The sequence below is a fragment of the Lynx canadensis genome, chromosome B3, assembly GCF_007474595.2.
Source record: "Lynx canadensis isolate LIC74 chromosome B3, mLynCan4.pri.v2, whole genome shotgun sequence".
NCBI classification, from domain to species: domain Eukaryota; kingdom Metazoa; phylum Chordata; class Mammalia; order Carnivora; family Felidae; genus Lynx; species Lynx canadensis.
The window spans coordinates 39891824-39914951 of record NC_044308.2 but is presented as its reverse complement, the minus strand read 5'-3'; the positions used below and the strand labels follow the sequence as shown (position 1 = coordinate 39914951).

The following is a 23128-nucleotide window of genomic DNA, read 5'->3' as shown; positions in this document are numbered from 1 at the left end:
TCCTACCTTCATGGCTTCCCAAGTGCTTCCCATAACTCACGACTGTTCTCGAGTCACAAGACAGTCAGAGCAGACACTGGCCTACGTGGAAAGATCCTTGGTTTTGTGATGGTCAGATCCAAGTTAACATCCCAGCTCTGCCCTTTCCTGTGTGATGATGAGCAAGTCTCTTGGCTCCTCCCAGTCTCCATGACCTCACCTGTAAAAATCAGTTTAATCAGGGTTGTGGTGGGGATTAAGTCAGAAATAGGATGGCTAACTCAATATTCTTAAAACTTAAAGGGAAAGAAGCATTCATGATGATTTTTCTGTCTCACTTGTACCTCAGAGAAACCAAATAATTGATGAGGGGAAGACTTTTGTTTTTAAATCAGAGAACTCTAGTTAATAAATGGAATGATAAAAATTAGAGTTATTGTCACTGTTTTGCATCCTCCAATGAAACAACACATCTGTGCCGTGATAAGCAGGGGCAGCTAAACCATCATGTTAACCACTTAGAAACCACCAGATGTTATGTGCCTCCTGAGTGACATAATGGGAAGCACGCAGCCCTATGAAGCATTCCTGCCAAAAAGACTGAATTTGAGCCTGACTGACCCTCTAGATGTATGTACCAGCATATGGGAAATACCAGGGACACAGAAACAAGTTAAAGGACACCATGAGGCTGCAATCAGCCAAATCTAGATCGTGGGGAATTCCATAGAGCAAATGAGCCTATTTCTTCAACAAATTAATGGCAAGGAAAAAAAAAAAAGGAATATATAGTTTGAAAGAGATTTGGGGCAGTTGGCTGGTTCAGTAGGTGCAGCATGCAACTCTCAATCTCAGGGTCATGAGTTCAAGCTCCAAGTTGGGCGTGGAACCTACTTTAAAAAAATGTAAAAAAAAAAAATTAAAAGAGATTTAAGACACATTCCCATTGAGGGGGAAGAAAGAAGGTATGAAAAGTAACTGGGCACATAGTAACAGCTCAATAAATGAGACCTACTGTTACTTTACAATGAGCAAACTGCAACTTAGAGAGATTAAGTAACTTATGTAATGTCATACCAAATTGGCCAACACCACCACGGTTTCTTGTCAGAAAGTCCTATGTCTATGTAGCCCAGTTGGGCAGCTACAATAATCACCAAAGCCATTCGCTGAAAGTGAGTTTTTATTCCAAATGACTCTAATGGCTAGAAAGACAACAGATAAAACTGAAAATGATTCTGCATAATTGGAAAGTAGAAGTAGTTGATGTTGCAGGGAGCACACAGTAGGGTAACAGCTTGGCACTTGATAACGGCAATAACCAAGAATTCATAAAAATAACTGATGTCCTTCTGATACACAATCTGGATGTGCAGCATTTACAGCAAATAACATAAAAAGAAAGAAAGGAGGAAAGAAAAAGGAAACAAACCCTCACAAAATCCCAAACTTCAGAAATTAATATTTGCTTAAGAACACAGTGGTGATGACTTTTGGTAGCAAAATTTTCACAATTCTTAAAATGGGAGTCTTCAAAAGTACTTCCTCAAATTCAAAAGCTAAAAAAACCGAAGAGGGAACAGTTACACTGGCTTAGAAGAGCTGCCGCCTGTCACAAAGACGACAATCAGTCCTACTTCCAAACACAGTGATAACCGGTGAACCTGACAGCCGAATGGAGAGGCCGCCGGGCGGGCACTGACGCCATGATTGTACAAGAACTCTCTGGATCACGCATCATTAACAACGAACACCACAACTATTGCTCCTCCTGACTGACGCTGAGGCTGCCTTTCTGCACCTCAAGTTCCTCGGCACTGACCATCGACGGATCAATGGCCGCGTATTTGGTTCCATGGAATTGCAGCAAATGTATCTGTAGAAACACAGAATTGTTCTTTTAAATGTCACTATGGCATATTTTATACTTCTAAAATTACGCAGTAATATGTACTAATAAGAGACAAATTGGAAAACAAAGAGAAAAACAAGTATTTTTAAAAACCACAATTTGAGGGACACCTGGGTGGCTCAGTCAGTTAGGCATCTGATTCTTGATTTTGGGCCTGGGTCATGATCTTGCAGTTTTTGAGTTCAAGCTCTGCGTCAGGTTCTGCGCTGACAGAGCAGAGCCCGTGTGGGATTCTCTTTTCCTCTCTCTCTGCTCCTCCCGATCCCCTCTCTCAAAATAAATAAGCATTAAAAAATAACACCCACAATTTGGGATCTTTGTTCCTTATTTAACATGTAACAGATCTCTCCCAAGTTCCTATAAATTTCATCATCTTAAATGGTGGCACACCACTCCATAAGTTGTTGTTTACCCTCCTGTCCTGCTGCTGTGACTCAGGTCTTTCCCATCCTCTGCTGTTCAGAGCAAGATCATCACGAAGGGCTCCAGGCATCAAGTTTTTCTGAATTTAGGGTCCTCTACTTAGGATCCACTGCCACAAGTGGATGACAGGACCAAAGGACATGACTGTTTTTTGAAGTTCTTGATACTTCTTGCCAAACTGCCAAAAAAGTAATTTCTCATTGCTATTTAAACTTAAAAAAAAAAAAAAAAAATTTTTTTTAATGTTTATTTATTTTTGAGAAAGAGAGAGGGAACACAAGTGGGGGAGGGGCAGAGAGAGAGAGGGAGACACAGAATCTGAAGCAGGCTCCAGGCTCCAAGCTGTTGGCACAGAGCCCTATGCAGGGTTTGAACCCATGAACCGTGAGATCATGACCTGAGCCCAAGTTGGACGTTTAGCCGACTGAGCCACCCACACACCCCCTCACTGCTATTTTAATATCCATTTAAGGTAGAGGACAAAGTGGCAGTTTTTGTCAGTTTTTGCGTGTATTATTTTAATGCACTAAAAATGGATCAGGAAGTTGCTTCATGAATCTGGTATCCTGTTCTGATTGAATTCATTGTATCCAGGAGGCAAGGTCACATCATACCAAATGGCTACTTCTAGGTATGTGGATATAGGCCTGCTGTTCTTAGAAAAGAGATGGTAGGCAGAGAGTCACCTGTCTCTAACACACCTGCTTGAATTCTGCTTTAAATTAATGCAAACCACTTTTATCAAGCAAGTGCCTCATTCTTACAGAGAATTCTGTAGTTCTCCTATTCCACCATTAAAAAAAAAAACAAGCTTTGTGTTTCAAACTATACACTGTGGGTTCAAAGTGCCCTGGCTTCCAAGCTGGGACTTACCTGTACATAAAGATTCACCTCTGCACTTCTGCACAGGTATGGGAAATTGCCTCCTGTTTTAAGGTGAGCCCTCCGGGCATTAGGATACAGTTTGTACATTTCTTCTTTAGCTTCGGTTGAAAGTGCACTCTGGTCAAATACCTTTAAAAAAAAAACAAAGGCTGAAACCTACTGGTATTTTAATATGTTCTTTCCACATCATGGAAAATGCTTCCCAAAGCATTTCTTTCTTGTGAAGAGATGCTGCTGAACCTTGGCCAGCCTGGGCCACCTCCTCCTACTGATCCCTGGTGATTTCTAACATAAGCTACAGAATTTGTTGTTGCATTCTTTGGGAGAAAAGTCTACCATGAATTTTTTCCCCTCAAACAGAGTTAACTGAATTAAAAGAATATTAATAGTGAACAATCATTATTGAAAATGCCAGTTAATTTCAAAAAGATCACTAAAATCCCAAAAGAACGTGTGAATTTTATTACTACTTAAAAACAGTTACAGGGGCGCCTGGGTGGCGCAGTCGGTTAAGCGTCCGACTTCAGCCAGGTCACGATCTCGCGGTCCGGGAGTTCGAGCCCCGCGTCGGGCTCTGGGCTGATGGCTCAGAGCCTGGAGCCTGTTTCCGATTCTGTGTCTCCCTCTCTCTCTGCCCCTCCCCCGTTCATGCTCTGTCTCTCTCTGTCCCAAAAATAAATAAACGTTGAAAAAAAAAAATTAAAAAAAAAAAAAAAACAGTTACATAAATACTATATGCTTAGTGAAAAACAAAAATAAAAACAAAAAACAAAATTTTTAAGAGTATAAGAAAAAGTCCAGATCCTTTCCTGGGGGAACTACTGTTAACAGTTTGGAGTGTATGATTCTAGACATCATTTACTGCCCACATAAACTTATGTTTACACACACATTCAAGCAAGTTTTCAGAAAGTAATTTTTTTTCAAAAAGTAATTTTTTTAATCGCGCGCGCACGCACACACACGCACACACACACGGCACTTCCAACTTGCCAAAGCTTAAACAGTTTCCAGTGACCCAAGCTTTGGGTACATGAGCTCAGCTTTGAAAGATGGGCAAACAGAGCAAACGCACTGTGAGGACCAAATATTTTACCAACAGTACTGAAAAGCTTGTTCTGTGTCATGGTCAATGTCGGAATGTAGAGATTACAGTGAAGAATGAGAAGTTATTATTTACATGCTTGTAAATTTCTGGACAAAAATCAATTCTTAAAAAACATTATTTGAATCTAGGAATAAACCCGTTTATGAGGCAAAAATAGTTACATGATTTAAAAAAAAAAAAAAGCCAAACCACAATGAAATACCACTTCACATCCATTAGAATCACCATTATCAAAAAACAAAAAATAACGAGTGTTGGGGAGGATGTGGAACAATTCGACCCCTTGTGCATTGCTGGTGGGAATGTAAAATGGTACAACCACTGTGGAAGATGGTACCACGGTTTCTCAAAAAGTTAAACACAGAATTACATATGGCTCAGCAATTCCACTTCTCCGTATATACCCACAAGATGTGAAAGTAGGTACTCAAACAGATATTTGTACACCAATGCTCACAGCAGCATTATTCACAATAGCCCAGAGGTGGAATAACCCAAATGTCCATCAACAGATGCTGGATAAACCAAATGTGGTACCTGCATACAAGAGAGTATTATTCAGCGTTTAATGCATGCCACGACATGAATAGACTTTGAAAACATTCTGCTAAGTGAATTCAGCCAGACACAGAAGTACAAATATTATGTGATTCCTTACAGTCTATGTACCTTACGTGAGGTACATAGAATAGTCAAATACATAGAGACAGAAAGTATAATGTTGGGTACCAGGGTCTGGAAGGAGGGGGGAATGGCGAGCTAGTGTTTAATGGGTACAGAGCTTCAGTTTGGGATGATGAAAAGTTCTGGAAATGGATGATGGTGACGGTTGCACAACACTGTAAATGTACTTAATGCCACTTAAGTTTACTTAATATACACTTAAAAATGGTTAAAATGGTAAATTTTGTAACATATATTTTACCACAACTCGAGCATATAAGAAGCAAGCTTTTGTGCTAATTAGATTTTATGGAATTCTTGATTCTCTGCCTCCATGAGGCAACTTTTCTTTGCTACATAGATGTGTAATAGCTAAAGTGCAATATCTGTTGATGACTGTAGCAAAAATATATCAGAATGGGTAAGGACTACCATGTTTGTTTATGTTTATTCCTACTTCAATGGTGTTAATTCCTATCAGGAAAAAAATAGGGTAAGCAATACGTTGATTGTTTTAGAACTGAAAAAGTGGGTGGGGGGAGGGTGTAAAAAAAATCCAAGGCAGCATTGGAAGAGGTACACTGAAAAATTATAAAATAATTATGAGGATTTTGATATATACAGTTAAAAGGGTAAAGCATCTATTTGACTTAAAAGGAAGCTTACATCCATAATGGTTACAGGGATGTCCCGAATTTTATGAGGTTCCACATAAGAATTTTGACAATTCAGGGTCAGTCTTGAAGCCAGTTCACTCTGACCCAAACTTTCCAGCTGTAGGAAGAAACACAGGCAAAGGTTTTGAATTAATTTTGTTTCCCACATTTCCATTAAGTGTAATATTTGTGCTTATAAAGGTGGTATCACGTGTGGTGGGTCCAGAAAGATCACCAAGGAGGAAATATAATGTATCTGTGAGACCATGGGCCTCCCAGGTGGTGGCATTTTTCTACTGTGGGAACCTGGCATCCATAGCCCTCAACATGAATTGCTTCTTCAACCAGGTACCTGTGGGCAGCAAGCCACTTCCTATAACTCACAAGTGACAGATAAACATTTTTAAGAGATTTTGGAGCTGGAAGAGACCTCAGAAAAACCAACTAGCCCCGTAGTCCCTAAATCCAAGTCTGTAGACCTGCTACTTCAGATTCACCTCAAGGAGAAAGAGGGGAAACAGAGTAAAAATACAGGTTCCCAGATCCCACACCCAGGGATTCCAGTTCAATGGGCTAGAGAGGCCTTGGAATCTGTTTTTGTTTTTTTTTTTTTTAAATGTAGGCTCCATGCCCAACATGGGGCTCGAACTCATGATCCCCAGATCAAGAGTCCCATGCTATACTGACTGAGCCAGTCAGGTGCCCCTGGAATCTGTATTTGTAAAAGCTTCCCCCAAGTGATTCTGTTGAATTACTTACCAACAGTAATAATCTGTGTGGCTGTGTTAAAGTTAATATGGAAGGCTGTTTAGCAAACATCTCTAATACATACTCAATGAGACAGATATATCATCAGGAAGCAAGGAGACACAAAAATTTCTAGTATAAGGTGTCCCCACCCCAACGCCATGATCCTTACCCTGTCCACCATGAAATCAATAGCATCAGCCATCAAAGGGTCCACTGGGCCAGATGAAAAGTTTCCAAGAACTATTTTTTTGAGCATAAATGATGGCATCAGCCAAAAGCTGTAAAACAAGGACCTGATAATTTAAATTTGCAAGGTTACACAAAAGTAGCAAATATTCATTCAATATTGAAGCTTTGTATTAGCTATGTTCTTGGGATCTAGAGATAAAAAGACCTATCTCTTCTTCCAAAGAGCTAGCTTTAAAGCATCTTGTTTTTATATACATTTTCCCGAGCTCCCAAAGAGTTACGGTTTAATATGATTAAAGTTTTATTTGAGAATTTAGAATAATTATAAGTGGTATTTCAAGTTTCTTTGCCAAGGTAGACATTTTGATAATACTGATAATTTTTTATTTATTATTATTATTATTATTACTATTTTTTTTTCTTTTTTTACTATTTGGCTTTATTTCCAATGGCTAAACTATTTCCTTTAGAAAAGTGAAAAATTAAGATCCCAACCTTCAGGTTTATATCACCTTGATTGATTGATATTTCAAAATAGCAAAATGAAGGAGCTGTTATACTGCCAAAGTTTTCTCCTAGTAGATTCAATTAGGCTAATTCAAGGCAATTCAATCTATGGATTTCTGTAAGTGATTTTTAGTTGATATTTATTCCATTAATTACAAGAATTGAGAGCCATTATATACAGTAAACACTACTTTCTCTAAACCTATGGTGAAAATGACTTATAAAAAGTGCAGACCACCTTCTGATGCGTGTTCTCAATGGACTGGCTTGTTGGAAGTTGAGCTTCCCTCACAAGGCCAGTGGGCCCTCTTTCAGTTAACTTTCTCCATCCCGCCCATGGGTTTCCTTATTTTCTCAAGGTGATGTTGCCTAGGTACCCTCTGTGAGGGGTAGACCCTGTTGGCTTTGCTTGCCCCTGTAGCCTCAATGTGTGGCACAAAGTAAGCACTCAGATATTTGATAAAATGTAGCTCATATGCAGGGGCACAAACAAAGTAGGGGCAGTCTTGGCTTGTGACAGTTAAAACAACATTAAAAATCATCAAAAATAATCAATGAGCTTTAGTGCATTGTCCGGACATGAACTATTTGTAGCTAATGTATGTAAGAAATTGTTGCACAGATGCTGAGTAAACTACTGAGATAACACCAGAAAACATTTTTTTTTTTAAATTTTTTTTTTCCAACGTTTATTTATTTTTGGGACAGAGAGAGACAGAGCATGAACGGGGGAGAGGCAGAGAGAGAGGGAGACACAGAATCTGAAACAGGCTCCAGGCTCCGAGCCATCAGCCCAGAGCCTGACGCGGGGCTCGAACTCACGGACCGCGAGATCGTGACCTGGCTGAAGTCGGACGCTTAACCGACTGTGCCACCCAGGCGCCCCCAGAAAACATTTTTAAAGAGGACAGAGTACAACTTGTTTTTGAGTAAGCTATACGCCCAATGTGGTGCTCAAACTCATGATCCAGAGATCAAGAGTTGCATGCTCTACCTACAATTTTAAAGAAATGTGAAAATAACAAACACAATGTTTACCTAGAGAATTCTGTGAAAAATCAACCTGATCATACAGGTATGATGTCTTTGTCTTTTAGGGTAGAGTCTAACCTTGCTAGCAATGAAGAAAAATCACATTAAATTAGCTTTAAGGTACTATTAGATACTTATCAAATTACTTAAAATGTTATCTTCAGGGTGCCTGGGTGGCTCAGTCGGTTAAGCATTTGACTTGAGCTCAGGTCATGATCTTGAGGTCTGTGGGTTCGAGCTCCATGTCAGGCTCTCTACCGATAGCTCAGAGCCTGGAGCCTACTTTGGATTCTGTATCTGTCTCCCTCCCTCTCTCTCTCTCTCTGCCCCTCCCCCGCTCATGCTAGGTCTCTGTCTCTTAAAAAAATGAATAAACATTGAAAAAAATTAAAAATAAACAAAATGTTATCTTCAATAACTTTTCTTTTTCCAGTGGGGGGAGGGGGAGGGGGATAGGAAGAGAAAGAGAATCCCAAGCAGGCTCCACACTGTCAGAGCAGAGCCTGACATGGGGCTCAATCCCACAAACTGTGAGATTATGACCCGAGTCAAAATCAAGAGTCGGACACTCAACTGACTGAGGCACCCAGGCACTCCTAAAGTGGAATCTTCAATGAAAGGATGACTCAGAGGAAACAAGCGCCCCATGGGTGGCCCCACAAAGCAGGCCACCATTTCCATCTTTCCGAAAGCAGACTAACGCTAAAGTGTCATGATGTGCAAGACGTGCTGGCAGACGAAATGTATTCTCTCTGTTTTTGGAAACACATTTCAAGGAAATAACCCAGAAAGGGAAGAAAAAAAGCAACGTGTACAATGATTTGCAGAACGTGATGAAAAATTGGGGGAAGCCAAAACGCCTAAAAACACCGTGTCAGTCAATATACAGAACTGTTTAACAACACAGTAGGCGGAACAAGCAGAACACCATATTAGTTACATATGCAACTGAAGAGGACCTGTTAGGATCACATGAATGTATAGTAAACAAAGCTAACCCATAATTCAGAGTAATAGAAATAGCTAAATTCAGAGTTCATTCCATTCTTTTCTTTGGCAAAGGTGATTGTTTCTAGTTTTAAAAGCCAGGGCAGTTTCAGAAGACAGAGGTAGATACAAGCCCTTTCCACCCCCACACCCCCACCGCTTAGTGCAACAACCCCCCGCCCCCCGCCAAGCCAACATTTTCAAAATTCCACTGAATGAAAATCCTAAGAATTTTGGCCAAATGTTCATGTTCTTACCTGTTTGCAGTCCAAGTTTGGTTGAAGATGGAGGTGTCACTGAAAGAATTGCAGAGGATGAGGGAATGGACTCTGGGAGATGTGTGTGTGTATTCAGCAAATTTCTGGGCCAAAAAGCCTCCCAAAGAAGCCCCAAACAGGTGAACCTAATTGCAAACAAACACAAGAAGGATACTACAACAACAATCAATCCTGAACATAAATACCAAAAAAAAAAAAAAAAAAAAGTAGTTTTACTTCTCACCAACCACAGAATACATAACGTCATCATAGTCCTTAGATGAAAATATCGATAGCAGTTCAACATTTAGGAAACACTGCACTTAAGTACAATTTATACATCCCGTCAAGAAAACAATCTGTGCATGCAAATACAAGTAAGAAAATATTATCTACAGATTACACTAGAAAATGAAACCACTCAGTAATTTATATTTAAGAAAACTATGATTTGGTAATTCTACTCCTAGGTACAAACTCAAAAGAACTGAAAACACATGTCCACGTTCGTGTGTCCACGAATATTCACAGCAGTGTTCTTTTTTTTTTTTTAATTTTTAAAAATGTTTTACTTTTTATTTTTGAGAGAGAGAGAGAGAGAGACAGAGAGAGAGACAGAGTGCAGCGGAGGGGCAAAGAGACAGAGAGACACAGAATCTGAAGCAGGCTCCAGGCTCTGAGCTGTCAGCACAGACCCTGATGCAGGGCTCAAACTCACAAGCTGTGAGATCATGACCTGAGTCGAAGTCAGATGCTTAACCGACTGAGCCACCCAGGCACCCCACAGCAGTGTTACTTCTAATAGCCAAACAATGGCAACAATCCAAACGTGCATCAACTGACAAATGGATAAATAAAATGGGGTACACCTATATAGTGGGATATTATTTGACAATAAAAAGGTGGAGTACTGATACACACTACAACATAGACGGGCCTTGCAAACTTTATGCTAAATGAAAGAAGTCAGTTAGAAAAGATGAACACTAAGAAAATTAAAAAAAAAAGATGAATACTGTATGATTCCATTTATATAAAATACCTAGAATGGGTACATCTTTTTTTTTTTTTTAATATATATGAAATTTATTGACAAATTGGTTTCCATACAACACCCAGTGCTCATCCCAAAAGGTGCCCTCCTCACTACCCATCACCCACCCTCCCCTCCCTCCCACCCCCCATCAACCCTCAATTTGTTCTCAGTTTTTAAGAGTCTCTTATGCTTTGGCTCTTTCCCACTCTAACCTCTTTTTTTTTTTCCTTCCCCTCCCCCATGGGTTCCTGTTAAGTTTCTCAGGATCCACATAAGAGTGAAACCATGTGGTATCTGTCTTTCTCTGTATGGCTTATTTCACTTAGCATTACACTCTCCAGTTCCATCCACGTTGCTACAAAAGGCCATATTTCATTTTTTCTCATTGCCACATAGTACTCCATTGTGTATATATACCACAATTTCTTTATCCATTCATCAGTCGATGGACATTTAGGCTCTTTCCATAATTTGGCTATTGTTGACAGTGCTGCTATGAACATTGGGGTACAAGTGCCCCTATGCATCAGTACTCCTGTATCCCTTGGATAAATTCCTAACAGTGCTATTGCTGGGTCATAGGGTAGGTCTATTTTTAATTTTCTGAGGAACCTCCACACTGCTTTCCAGAGCGGCTGCACCAATTTGCATTCCCACCAACAGTGCAAGAGGGTTCCCGTTTCTCCACATCCTCTCCAGCATCTATAGTCTCCTGATTTGTTCATTTTGGCCACTCTGACTGGCGTGAGGTGATACCTGAGTGTGGTTTTGATTTGTATTTCCCTGATAAGGAGCGACGCTGAACATCTTTTCATGTGCCTGTTGGCCATCTGGATGTCTTCTTTAGAGAAGTGTCTATTCATGTTTTCTGCCCATTTCTTCACTGGGTTATTTGTTTTTCGGGTGTGGAGTTTGGTGAGCTCTTTATAGATTTTAGATACTAGCCCTTTGTCCGATATGTCATTTGCAAATATCTTTTCCCTAGAATGGGTACATCTACACAGGCAGAAAGGAGATTAAGTTGTCAGGGGTAGGAGAAGAAAGGTGAGGAGTCAGTAATAATGAATATGCGGTTTCTTTTTGGGGTGAAAAAAATGACCTAAAATTGACCCTATTTGTGAATATATTATATTTATTTATATATAAATATATTTATGTTTACATATAAATATATATCGCACCTATCTACGAATATATTAAAAACCAACTCACACACTTGAAAAGGGTAAATTGTATGGTATGTGAATTATATCTCAAAAGAAGTATCATTTAAAAACAAAGACAATACCAGGCTTTACAATGTAAATGCTGCATTAAAATCACATGTAAATATTTAGTTTTAGGGTACTCACTTTATCCAGTTGTAAATGATCTAAAAGTTTTCTAAATCCATCACAGAATTCAAGATGGTCCCAATAAACTGGATACTGCAACTGAAATAATAACATTATTAATTAATAATAAATATAGGGGAGCCTGAGTGGCTCAGTCAATTCAAGCGTCTGACTTTGGCTCAGGTCAAGATCTCACAGCTGGTGAATTTGAGCCCCATGTCGGGCATTGTGCTAACAGCTCAGAGCCTGGAACCTGCTTCGGACTCTGTGTCTCCCTCTCTGCCCCTCCCACACTTGCACTCTGTCTCTCAAAAATAAATAAATACTTAAAAATTAAAAAAAAATATATATATATGCAAAATTTAGGACTCCCATAATAGCATTTCTCATTTGCTCAAGCTCTGCTCCTTTTATTTTTGAGAGAGAGAGACACACACACAGCATGAGCAGGGGACGGGCAGAGAGAGAGGGAGACACACAATCTGAAGCAGGCTCCAGACTCTGAGCTGACAGCACAGAGCCCAATGCAGGGCTCACACCCATGAACCATGAGATCATGACCTGAGCTGAAGTCAAATGCTTAACCAACTAAGCCACCCAGGTGCCCCTAGACCAATTTATTTTATTATTATTATTTTTTCAATGTTTTATTTATTTTTTGAGAAAGAGAGGGTAAGTAGGGCAAAGGCAGAGAGAGTGGGGGACAGAGGATCTGAAGCAGGCTCCGCACTGAAAGCAGCAAGCCCAATGTGAGGCTTGAACCCATGAACGGCAAGATCAAGACCTAAACTGGTCTGCTGTTCAACCGAGTGAGCCTCCCAGGTGCCCCCCTAACAGACCAATTTAAAAAAAGAATAGCACACAAGAGATATTATGTGAATAATAATTTCAATTCATGTCTGTTTCCTTTCCAAATAGCTAAGAAACTCTGAGGTTCAAGGGTGAATAGGAGCAGAACCCTTTCAAGTAAAAAAATACTGTTTTCCCTTTAATCCAATTTAATTCTAAAAGTATGGCCCAGGAGAACTCGAAATAAAATCCTAAGGAGAATTCCCTCTCTCTTTGGCAGCATTGCTTGAAGTGCGTATTCAATAAAATTGTTCCTCTTTTCTTAATTGACTCAGGCATTATATCTGATTTCTTGTACCTTTATTTGTGGCCAAAAAAGTATGGTGCTTGACCTTAAGTAGCCTATAAAAGCTGAGGAGGGGGAGGAAAAGAAATACAAGTCACTACCTCCTTTCTAGAGGACTCCAGCTTGTCACCAAAGAATTTCACTCTCTTTAATAATAAGCAAAACCTGTCTGACAGGCTAGTTGTTTCAAGAACTTAGATTCCTTTTGTCATTAACAAGTTGCTGGAATTGATACTATCATGTATATAATAGGATAACTTTAGATTTGTTGTAATTATGTTACTTTTACTATTAAAAATTTCATTTGTGGATGAGATTCCACTATTCTGACAGGATGAAGAACAGCTGCTCACTAGCAGATAATCTGAGAACTGGAGTCAGATGATAGAAAAGAAAGCTATTATAGGGCATCTGGGTGGCTCAATCAGTTAAGTGTCTGACTTTGGCTCAGGTCATGCTATCTTGGTTTGTGGGATCGAACCCCGCGTCAGGCTCTACGCTGACAGCTTGGAGCCTGGAGCCTGCTTCGGATTCTCTGTCTCCCTCTCTCTCTACCCGACCCCCAAATGTGCTCTCTCTCTCTCTCAAAAATAAACAAACATTAAAAACAAAACAAAACAAAACAAAAAAGGAAAAGAAACCTATATTGTAAAAATATTTTTTTTATGAAGCCTTTAATTTAAAAATATCTATGCCCAAGATAGGGGATAAAACTGTACACAACTTAACACACACACACACACACACACACACACACACACACTGAGTACAAGTAAAACTGGAAATCTAAGATTGGTGGATTGTATTAATATCATACCCTGATTACAATATCCTACTACAGTTTTATAAAATGTTACTATTGAGACAAATTGGGCAAGGTATAAAAGGGATATCTCTGTATCATTTCTGAAAACTACAGGTGAACCTATAATTATCTCAATAAAAATGTAAATGACAAAAAGACTGGTACCTTTCAACTGCTAGATAAGTATGTAATAAGTTTTAAAATCTTGTGAGGTAGGGGCACCTGGGTGGCTCAGTGGGTTAGCCAAAACAGACATGTTTTGGCTCAGGTCATGATCTCACGGTTCATGGGTTCAAGCCCCTCATTGGGCTCCTTGCTGACAGTGTGGAGACTGCTTGGGATTCTCTCTCTCTGCCTCCCTCTCTGCCCCTTTCTCACTCTCTCAAAAATGAATACATACATTTTAATAACTACATAAATAAAACCTCGTGGGGTTAGGCACATAAGGACAAAGTAACTTTGAAGACATCACTGGCCTTTTCTTTTTTAAGTTTTATTTTTAAGTAATCTCTGCACCCAATATGGGGCTCAAACCCACAACCCCGAGATCAAGGGTTACATGCTGCACCAGCTGAGCCAGCCAGGTGCCCCTGGCCCTTTCTTGATTCATTATCTACCTAATGAAATAAGGAAATCCCACATCAAGAAGCTTGAGGGCAAGAAGAAATATCCAGCCAAAAGGCAAAGCAATTTGGACTTGCCAGCTTGGAGCAAAAAACACACAGTCAACTTCAGACAGTGCTCTGAAGTGGGAGAGACGTCTGTGGCCGCTCAGTTTCCCCTCCCCGGCTGATCAACAGGCTACCAGGAAAGGTACTGTCGTATCTTAGGCTGTGGAGGGCTGGGATGAGTGTGCTTGCCACCCCGCTTTCCTGAAATGCCGTCAACCAAGAGGAATTATGAAAACCCAGAACAAGGGAGGATTATGTTGCAGAGACTCAAAACATGCCACATGAAGAATGATCAAAGAATGTGGAGAATTTCTCCTGAAAGAAAAGACCTGGGGGGAAGGCAGCAAGCTGACAATAACTAGTTTTCTCGAGAAGGGCTGTCAGGAGGAAGAACTGGATTTGTTCCGTGTGGCCCCAGTTGGTGGTAAACCCAGTAAAACTTTAAGTTACCTTCCAAGAAAAGAGATCTGGTCCACATTTTCTCTCCTTCAGATAGTAAATAAAATGTACAGTAACAGCAATATTCCCACAGGGAGACCCGTTTTACATGTTACTGTTCCGGCTCCCGGAAACAAGTGCCAACTCCAAAGCCCAAGAGTCTCTCCTTCCTGAGAAGTAAGGAGACCAGCCTCCATTATTTTTTGTTTTTAACGTTTATTTATTTATTATTGAGAGAGAGAGAGACAGACAGAGAGGCAGATTGTGAGATCAGGTTTGATCTCACAAACCTGAGCAGAAATCAAGAGTTGTACACTCAACCGACTGAGCCACCCAGGAGCCCCTGGCCAGCCTCCGTTGTTACACAGTCGAGGCGTCATGAACAATGGTGCCTTCCTCACCTACACTGTTCTTCCAGAAGAGATTCAAGAATGACCAATGGGAAACTAGATTTAGACCAAACTCAGTGATAAAAAAACAATTAGAAACAAAAAACTTCTTAAGTAAATGCTGAGAGTATGGGCTATAATAAGACCCATCCCAACAGTCAAAGACTTACATTAAAGCAAGCTTTCAGTCAGCTGAATGTCAGCAGACCCCTCTGCTGTATAATATTGCACATTCAGCTCCCTTGCAGGCAGTGGTGTAATGAACCAGGAGTGGAAATGGAGTCAGAAGACTCAGACTGGTTCTCCTTCCACCACCTAGTGGTCATGGCCTGCCACGATCACCAAAATGGCTGGACCTCCATTTCCTCATCTATAAACAAGGACAATGCTTCCTACCATTCAGAGTTAAGAGAATGTACATAAAAGCTGGGCACTGAGGTTTCCATAGAAGTTTGTACCCTCTGCATCTCTGTATGTCTGTGTACTACACCGCCTTCCTTCCAAAGGCTTTATTTCACATTTTAAAGAAGGAAAACAATCTTACCTCAACTAAAAAAAAAAAAAAAAAAAAAAAGCCCATGATGATAGTTAATCAGGAACAGAAGTACCCACATACAAAACAAAAACAAAAACAAAAACACACAAATAAACCCAAAAAGTGTGGACTTGAACTGTAATACTGAATCAATAATACTTACAGCTATAACCCGGTAACCCCATCCAGTCAAAGCCAAAATCTGCCGGAAAAATACATCTGCAGTTCCGCTGACAGGGGGAAGAAATATCAGAGGACACCTGATATTTCTGGGGCCTGCATCATAGAGCGACCATATTTTACTATCATCATCATCCACGATAATCTGGAGGGAAAGTTATAAGAAAAAAAATGGAAAACCTTATGGATTTGGTTTGATATTGTTACTTTACACTATAATTTCTGTGACAATTTTAATGCCACCGCCTTGGTTGTTACAAGGTACCGTGGGGATCACACCAGACTAGCGTGTATAATAAATAAACTGCTTTGGTCTCTTTTTCCTTCTTCTATGTGCTAACATACTGTACAGAATTGCCTTATATCCTTCCAAAGACTATAAAGCTTTTTTTAAAATCAGTTTTTCATTTTCCTTCCCATCCATGATTATAAAAGCCTGTTTTGTTTACCATTAAACAGTAAACCCTGTAATTGGCATCTTATTTCTTCCCCATACTTCTGGCTTTGTGTGTGTGTAGGAGGCAATTTGCAGAGTCATTCTCCAGTGCTGTCCGGAGGGGAGGAAAGACTCCAGGCTCTAGGGACAAACTAGGGAGAGATGGTACCACTCAGGAGATGGTTCTGGAACCTGATCTACACCACGTCTTTGAGGGGGAGACTTTTGCTAAAGAGGAAGGACACAGCAGGTGTAGGTGTCCCTGTTCTGGAAGAATGTTTCAAACCAGTCAGTCAGGTGTAGGGAATGGGCACAGGGAAAAACTGGTTTTCTTGAGAAAAGAGGGTTGGGAGGAGGAAGGGCATCAGAAACCTTCCTGAATTAGTAGTTCTTAACCCAAAGGGAAAAAAGATGAGCATTAAGTGAGCTGAGACAAGTCAAGGGCTCAGCGTGGAGTTTGGCAGGGAGAGTTTCAGTGAGTGTTAGATATTAGTATTATTCACTGCATGATAGTTTACTTTTTGTTTTCTGTGGCTGACTTTTTCGTGATATTTGGAAAAGTACCTGAACTTCCTGAACTTTTGCCAGTGCAAATCAATTATTTATCCTACTTTTACATTAAAAAATTCAAGGCCTCCAGGTTCTATTTTCTGAGAGCTCCTAGCTGGCAGTGCTGTGGGCCCCTGGTGTCACTGTGGATGGCAACACACTGACTGGGATCACTGGCATCACTGGGAGCAGACAAACGGGGCAAGGCACAGTCCAGAGGAACCTAACAATTCCCTTTTAGACATCCCCAGGTCACAGATGATGACAGTAATATCTCATACTCATGTTTCTGCCCTTGGTATCTTGCCACGCACAATTTTGCTCTTATTTTATTTTGGGAGGCTATGATTGTGGTAAAAATCTCTTAATGGCTTTTGACAGTGCACACAGTAAATCCCAATCTTGTAATAATAAAACTAATATGAGGTAAGAATATTTAGATCTCTGAAATTTTCCAGGAAGTTATTTCAATAATCTATTTGAGAGAAAAGTAACAAAAATAGCATGTTCTCTCCCCCCCTTTACTGAGATATAATTGACATAGTATGTTCTGAATATAAGCCATAAGTACTTAAAAGTTGTTTATCACTTCAATTTTCTCAGAGTTCTCTGAATGGCAATTTTGTCAGAAATCCCTTAGAAGATGCAATATCTACCTGATAATTTAAAATCTAGCACCATGAAATTTCAAGCAAACTTATCATGACTTGTGGACCAAACTGATCTCACAACTGGAGAAAATCACATCAACCAAACTACCTCCTATAACTACTCCTAAGAATATTTAGAGAAGTGTGGGTTGTTTGGGGTCTGGTGATCAGCTTGCTGAGAAAGTGAGCTATCAAGATGAGCGCACATGAATTATTTGAGGGGATGGGACAAGGCAGAGGGACTGCAAGACCCAATTATCATTTAGTACGGGCAGGAGTTTCCCAGAGAACAAGAAGGAAGGGCAGCTCCCTTTGGTAAGCAGTCAAGTACTTCTGACTCTGAAGTCAGATTAATTTGATTTTAATGGGCAGATGCTACCAGGCTGAGTGACCTTTAACATGTTAACCTCTCTGGACCTTGGTTTTCTTATCTGCAAGAGGGGCACATCACTACCAGCTTTGTTAAACTGTTAAGAATGAAATAAGGTATCTGCTGACCTCCTACAACAGTGCCAGTTGTCTAGCAGATACTCTGTTTACACTTGGAGAACTGTATCTCAAGTTTCTATATGGAGAATAGTTTTGTTGTTAATTCAAACCTGCATGGCACTTCCACAGATGTCTACCCTGACAAAATAATTATAACAGAGACATAGATGATTTTCATCTCATACTTTTGCAAAGGGATCAGCAAAGACTTTGCTCTGTGACTTAACTAGCTTTTGTCCAGTATGATCCCCAAACATTTGGGATTAATTAGGGACTCAGAGTCGACAGTCAAACTTCACTGTGAATGACATCTCAGGCAAATAAGACTTCCTGAAAATGGCTACCATTACAGAGGATCTATAATGTGGCCCATTGAAAATCTTAAATCTGAGGAACAGGAAAAGGCTTTATAATCGAATCTGACTGCACGTACTATATAGTTGCTGTTGCGGCAAGCTTTCCACTATCTACAGAGTACACATATTCCTGTTTGCTTGAATACACAAAAGCAATTATAAACTAATGAGTACAGTTATACCCACTTTTACTCTTGAATGCGTCTCAAGAGTTCACTGCACTTGACAAAGAAGGGGTGAACTTTATGCCCTACGACCCAGACTCCTGATATTTGGCAATAACCTTTACTCTCAAACACTGTTAAGGCATAACATCTAAGTCACAAACAAAAACAATACAAGATTTTGCAAATAAGAGGTGTAGTAAAACCATACATACCTTTTTAAGGGGAACTGTACTTCTAAACCAGTTATAATCAGGAGAGACTTTAATCTCTCCCATGATTAGCTGAAATGGAGGTTAACCCTGAAATAAAAGCATGTGATGTTTCATGTCAAGAATTCATGTTTACATCAGAACCAAATGTAGAGTCTGGTCTAGCTATAAAAACAATACTTTAAATGGTAAAACCAAAGAAATGGGCTCTTTTACCTTGTCAGTATATACTTAAACTACAGAAAACAATTTGGTGAAGTCCTATAGTCACAGAGCAGGAGGGGGCCCTGAGAGATAATTACTTTCTTAGTTCCTCCGGATGAAGAACCTGGTCTAGAAAACTTAAATGACTTACCAGCGATCTCCTGTCTATTGCAGAGCTAGGACCAGAGGTAGGACAGTGTGTTCTGACACCAGAATGCCTGTCCTAGGTAAATGATTCCAAACTGCAGTACCATCACCTATGTGTTGACAGTATCTTAAGAATCCATTTTAACAAAGATGTCTGATAGAGTTTCAGGGAACAGTCCACACTAGAGAAAGGGGGTAATAGAAGCCTGCGTCCTGATCAAGTCACAAAATGCCATAAATCTAACTCTAGCAGAACATAGTTTCAGAACCTCACATGTAGTTCTTAATGCAGTTCTTGATGTGATTAAATGTGATATACCCTCCTCTGAAAGATCTATGATCAAATACCAGGACAGGCTTGAAGGCACTATAACCAGCAACAAAACATGGGTCTTTAGAAGAAATACGCAGTCTCTTGTGGTGAGATTAGTGATTTCTAGCTTTATTATAGCTGCGTGACCTTGGAAGAGTCACTGACCTTCTTTGAGCTTGCTTTCCCATCTATGACTGTTTCACCACTGTATTTTCAAAGCCTAGAACAGTGCTTGGCACAGAACAGGCATTATCTGTTGACTAAATGGATGACTATGTCCTAAGGAGACTGGATCAGGCAATCCTAGAGTCTCTTCTGACCCAGGGATCTAACAGCTTTGGAATGGCTGGGCATCTTCAAGGGAAAGGCTGCCCCTCCTTGCTCAGGCATCTGTATTGTCGTAACAGGAACTTGAAATTATAGCTCCCTGTTGCAGATTCTTATTGCCAAACGAGGAACTTCCACCCCCTGGTTTGGAAGGATTCAAATACTTGCTGTGTATCCTGTCCTCTACCCCCAGAGCAAGTCTGGATTTCCTAACAAGGCTAGGATGTGTTCAAGACCATAACACTTACCTCCTGGGCTGACTCTGAATTGTTATTTTGAGTGGTTGGTCAGCGGGTGCAGTTCTCTGGACTGGCCAGGAGCTGGGGACTCCTTTTTGGCCCTCCACATCTGCCAACTCAGGAGTTCAGGGAACTTAGCAATCATAACAGTTACCTCTAATCTTGGGGGGGGTTACTAAACCCCAAGGAGATGGGAGACGTAGGCATCCATTATTAAACTTGATTTACAACCTTGACATTGCAATAATGGTCTGTTCCCTCAATGCTAGGATGGTAATTTTAGAAAAGTTTGTTAAAATCATAAGCTGTTCTCAAAAGTACCAAGAATATCATTAGCCAGTCTTATGCTGAAATCAGTGTGCACAGATGTAGTTATAATTCATCCTGGAATAAAGAAAATCGTTCTTTGCATATCCATTTTCTCTTAACGAATATTAACATGTTAAAAAAAAATCTAAGCCACTGGAATCTACTCAGTAGGTTTATAAAACATCTAAGCTACTTAAAGCCAGAAAGGTAGCTTCTAGATTTGCCAGACTTGGGATAAATTAATTCAGTTTTGGAATCAGCTGCAAGGTACAAACCAAACTATCATAGACATACAGATCATACACAGGCACACACATTCACTGACATCCACTTCTTCCCAGAGCAACAAGTAGAAAGATGTGTCTTACCACAGTCCTCAGCATTATTCACAACCACCTCAGTATAACATTTTATAACAAATCTCACTGGATGGAGAGATTCCACCCAACTGTGACCAAATTTTTGTAGAGGCAAGTGATTTTGACACTTGTGTTAGTTTGGCAATACATGAAAGGTAAGATAGATACCAAATGTTGCATCTGACCAACTGACATCTAAGTTAAAAAAAAACAACAACAACAAAAAAACTCACTGCTGCAAAGAGAAAGCAGCTGTGAGTGGTATGAAAAGGAAGTCTGTTCTCCGAGCTCTCTTTCATTCACTAAAGGGGTATACTTTTCCAAGTCACGAGAGGAACATTCTGTATATGGCAAAAAAAGGTTAACTGAGATTGTGACCAAACTGGTCAGTATTAAATAAGAAAGAATGTCGACCAGGAGCTCAACACTGATCTGATCTCTCACAATTCAATTCTTCGCAAAAACAAAAGCACCTGTTCATGCTGGTGGGAAAAGGGCTACAGAGATCAGCCTTAATCTTGCCTAAAGAAATCCCTCCTCAGGGAGTACTTTGGACAGTCAGTCCTCTCTGGCCCTGTGGTGCTAGACAATAAAATTGCCAATTGTGAGTGTGCATCAGGAATTACATGCACTTACCCCTCAGGGATTCAACAGAACCTGCCAGTTTACAGTCAATGAAATCATCTTTAAAAATGTTTAAGTCACATAACCAGATTAACTAGCCACAGGTTTTTGGATCCTTTATCTCAATCTGTAGTTGATCCACATATGGACAGTCTGTGATTATTAATGCCAGCAGTAACTAAATATTAGGACCTGAGAGTCTCTAGGCAATGCAGTTGGCTTTTTTAATGCAAATCTCAACAGCTCACCACACCAGTACACAGCTATCCTTTCTTCCTCCAGATTTCTTTAGGGGAACATTTATCCCTCTTTTCTTCAGGAACTTACTCCATTACTGTCTAAACCTCATGGGAGGAAAAGCTGCCAACTTGACATTTCTTCTGTGACACCTCATCTTGTACTGTCTTGGTATAAAAGCTCTTGGAAATTTGCACACAGCTATTAAGTTACTCCTCGGTCTCTTGAATCATGCTGCTAACAGGAGCTGGAACATTGTACAAGGAGACAAAGCAGCAGCATAAATGCAGAATTTATAACTCCCTAGGAAAGCCAGAAGAAGGAAAGCAACGCACTCTAGTCCTGTTACTTTCCTCATCCCCCATTCACAAGTCTCACACCAGGTACTGAGCAATGACAAAGACATTTGTCACTTTCAGGCTGAGGTGCAATCTTCAAAATAACTAGCTTCTGCTCAGAGTTCTTAAAAGTTGAAAAACATATTCCTGGGCTGCAGCAGTGTATCCCCGGGACCAGATTACAATAGTATGCCCTGGTCAAGAGACCCGCACCCCCATCCCCAGATGATCCAAACACAGACCCCACCCTTTCCCAGTCCCGCCTGTGAAAGCCACAAGGCAGGGTCACAGTACAACGACCACCTCAGGAAGTCAAACTTGACCTCAGACAGATAGACAGATACACATACACAGAGGGACATGCGGTCACGTGCATGATCACATGGACCGGCCCACTAGGGGCCACACTAACAAAGTCACACCAACAGAGGCAGCCGCACACAGTACATACACACCCACCTGCAAACCTATACACATCACACACCCACACCCCGCTTCCAGGGCCTCGCCCACCCCTCACCTGCCGTGGCCTCCCCCACGTCCCTTTCCCTCCTCCCCAAAGCGGCTCTTCCCTCCAGTAGGGGCGCGGGCCGGGGAGGCGGCTGGGCCGGGTCACCGCCAGCTGCCGGAGCGCTCAGTACCCGCAGGCACAGCGGGCTGTGGGGGCGAGCTGGAGGGCGGGCCTCCGAGGGGCGGGGCGCGCGGCCCGGCGAGCCTCAGCTGCCGCGCTCCCCCCTCCCGAACGGTTCGAGCAGTGGGCGCGAGCCTCGCGCTTCCGGGTTCGGAGGAGGCGGGGCCACGTCATGAGGAAGGGGCGGGGCTGCGTGGCTCCGGCGGTCACCATGACGACAGCGAGGGATGGAGACCAAGGTGAGACACTCCCGGCCGGCTCGGTACATCCTGCCGGTTGGGAGTCGGCGTCCGCCCTGGAGGTGGTGGAGGGCGCGGGGAGGAGGTTCGAGTTCCCTTTGGGTCAGCTCTAGGTCACCCATTTGATGTGGGCACCGAGGGAGAGATTGTGCGAGTGGCAGAAGGAGACGCCTGGCCCCTTGGGACCTCCCTCTGCCTTCAGTTCGCGCCCCCCTGGAGGAAGCAGGTGCGGACCATTTTCTCTCCGCTACGTAAAGCTTTGAGGGGACCCCCTTTGGGTCACAGGCTTTAGTGAGCAGCGCTTTGTATACTCTCTTTGCTTGGCAAGATTTTTTCCTCTTGGCACGAGCATAGTCGCCCTCCATAGTCCTCCACTGTAACACCCCTCACAGCACTTTGCAGACTTGTGCTGTCATTCTCCAACCACGCCTCCA

General features: G+C 41.3%; 1 protein-coding gene across 6 annotated transcripts; it reads right to left on the bottom strand.

Annotated features, from left to right (window-relative positions):
• Positions 1-1144: 1144 nt before the first annotated feature.
• On the bottom strand, positions 1145-22585 carry SPG21 (SPG21 abhydrolase domain containing, maspardin). Of its 6 annotated transcripts, none has more exons than XM_030317926.1 (10): positions 22345-22585; positions 19967-20341; positions 18731-18817; positions 15855-16016; positions 11737-11817; positions 9349-9494; positions 6546-6669; positions 5637-5744; positions 3188-3328; positions 1145-1855 (listed from the first exon to the last, which is right to left on the bottom strand). In XM_030317926.1, the coding sequence occupies exons 3-10, from the start codon at positions 18791-18793 to the stop codon at positions 1739-1741; spliced, it is 942 nt and encodes a 313-aa protein (XP_030173786.1). In that variant the 5' UTR covers positions 18794-18817; positions 19967-20341; positions 22345-22585; the 3' UTR covers positions 1145-1738. The 6 variants fall into 6 exon arrangements, with proteins under 6 accessions (XP_030173786.1, XP_030173787.1, XP_030173789.1 ...); XM_030317927.1 differs by having other exon boundaries at positions 19967-20222; XM_030317929.1 differs by having other exon boundaries at positions 19967-20132.
• Positions 22586-23128: the final 543 nt, after the last annotated feature.

Coding starts and splice junctions, on each gene's coding strand:
- SPG21 (XM_030317926.1), bottom strand. CDS start 18,793: ATGGGAGAGATTAAAGTCTCTCCTGATTATAACTGGTTTAGAAGTACA. Junction 9,495..11,736: donor ATCATTTACAACTGGATAAA/GTGAGTACCCTA, acceptor GTTTGCAATTAG/GTTCACCTGTTTGGGGCTTC. Junction 6,670..9,348: donor CAAACTTGGACTGCAAACAG/GTAAGAACATGA, acceptor TTAAATTATCAG/GTCCTTGTTTTACAGCTTTT.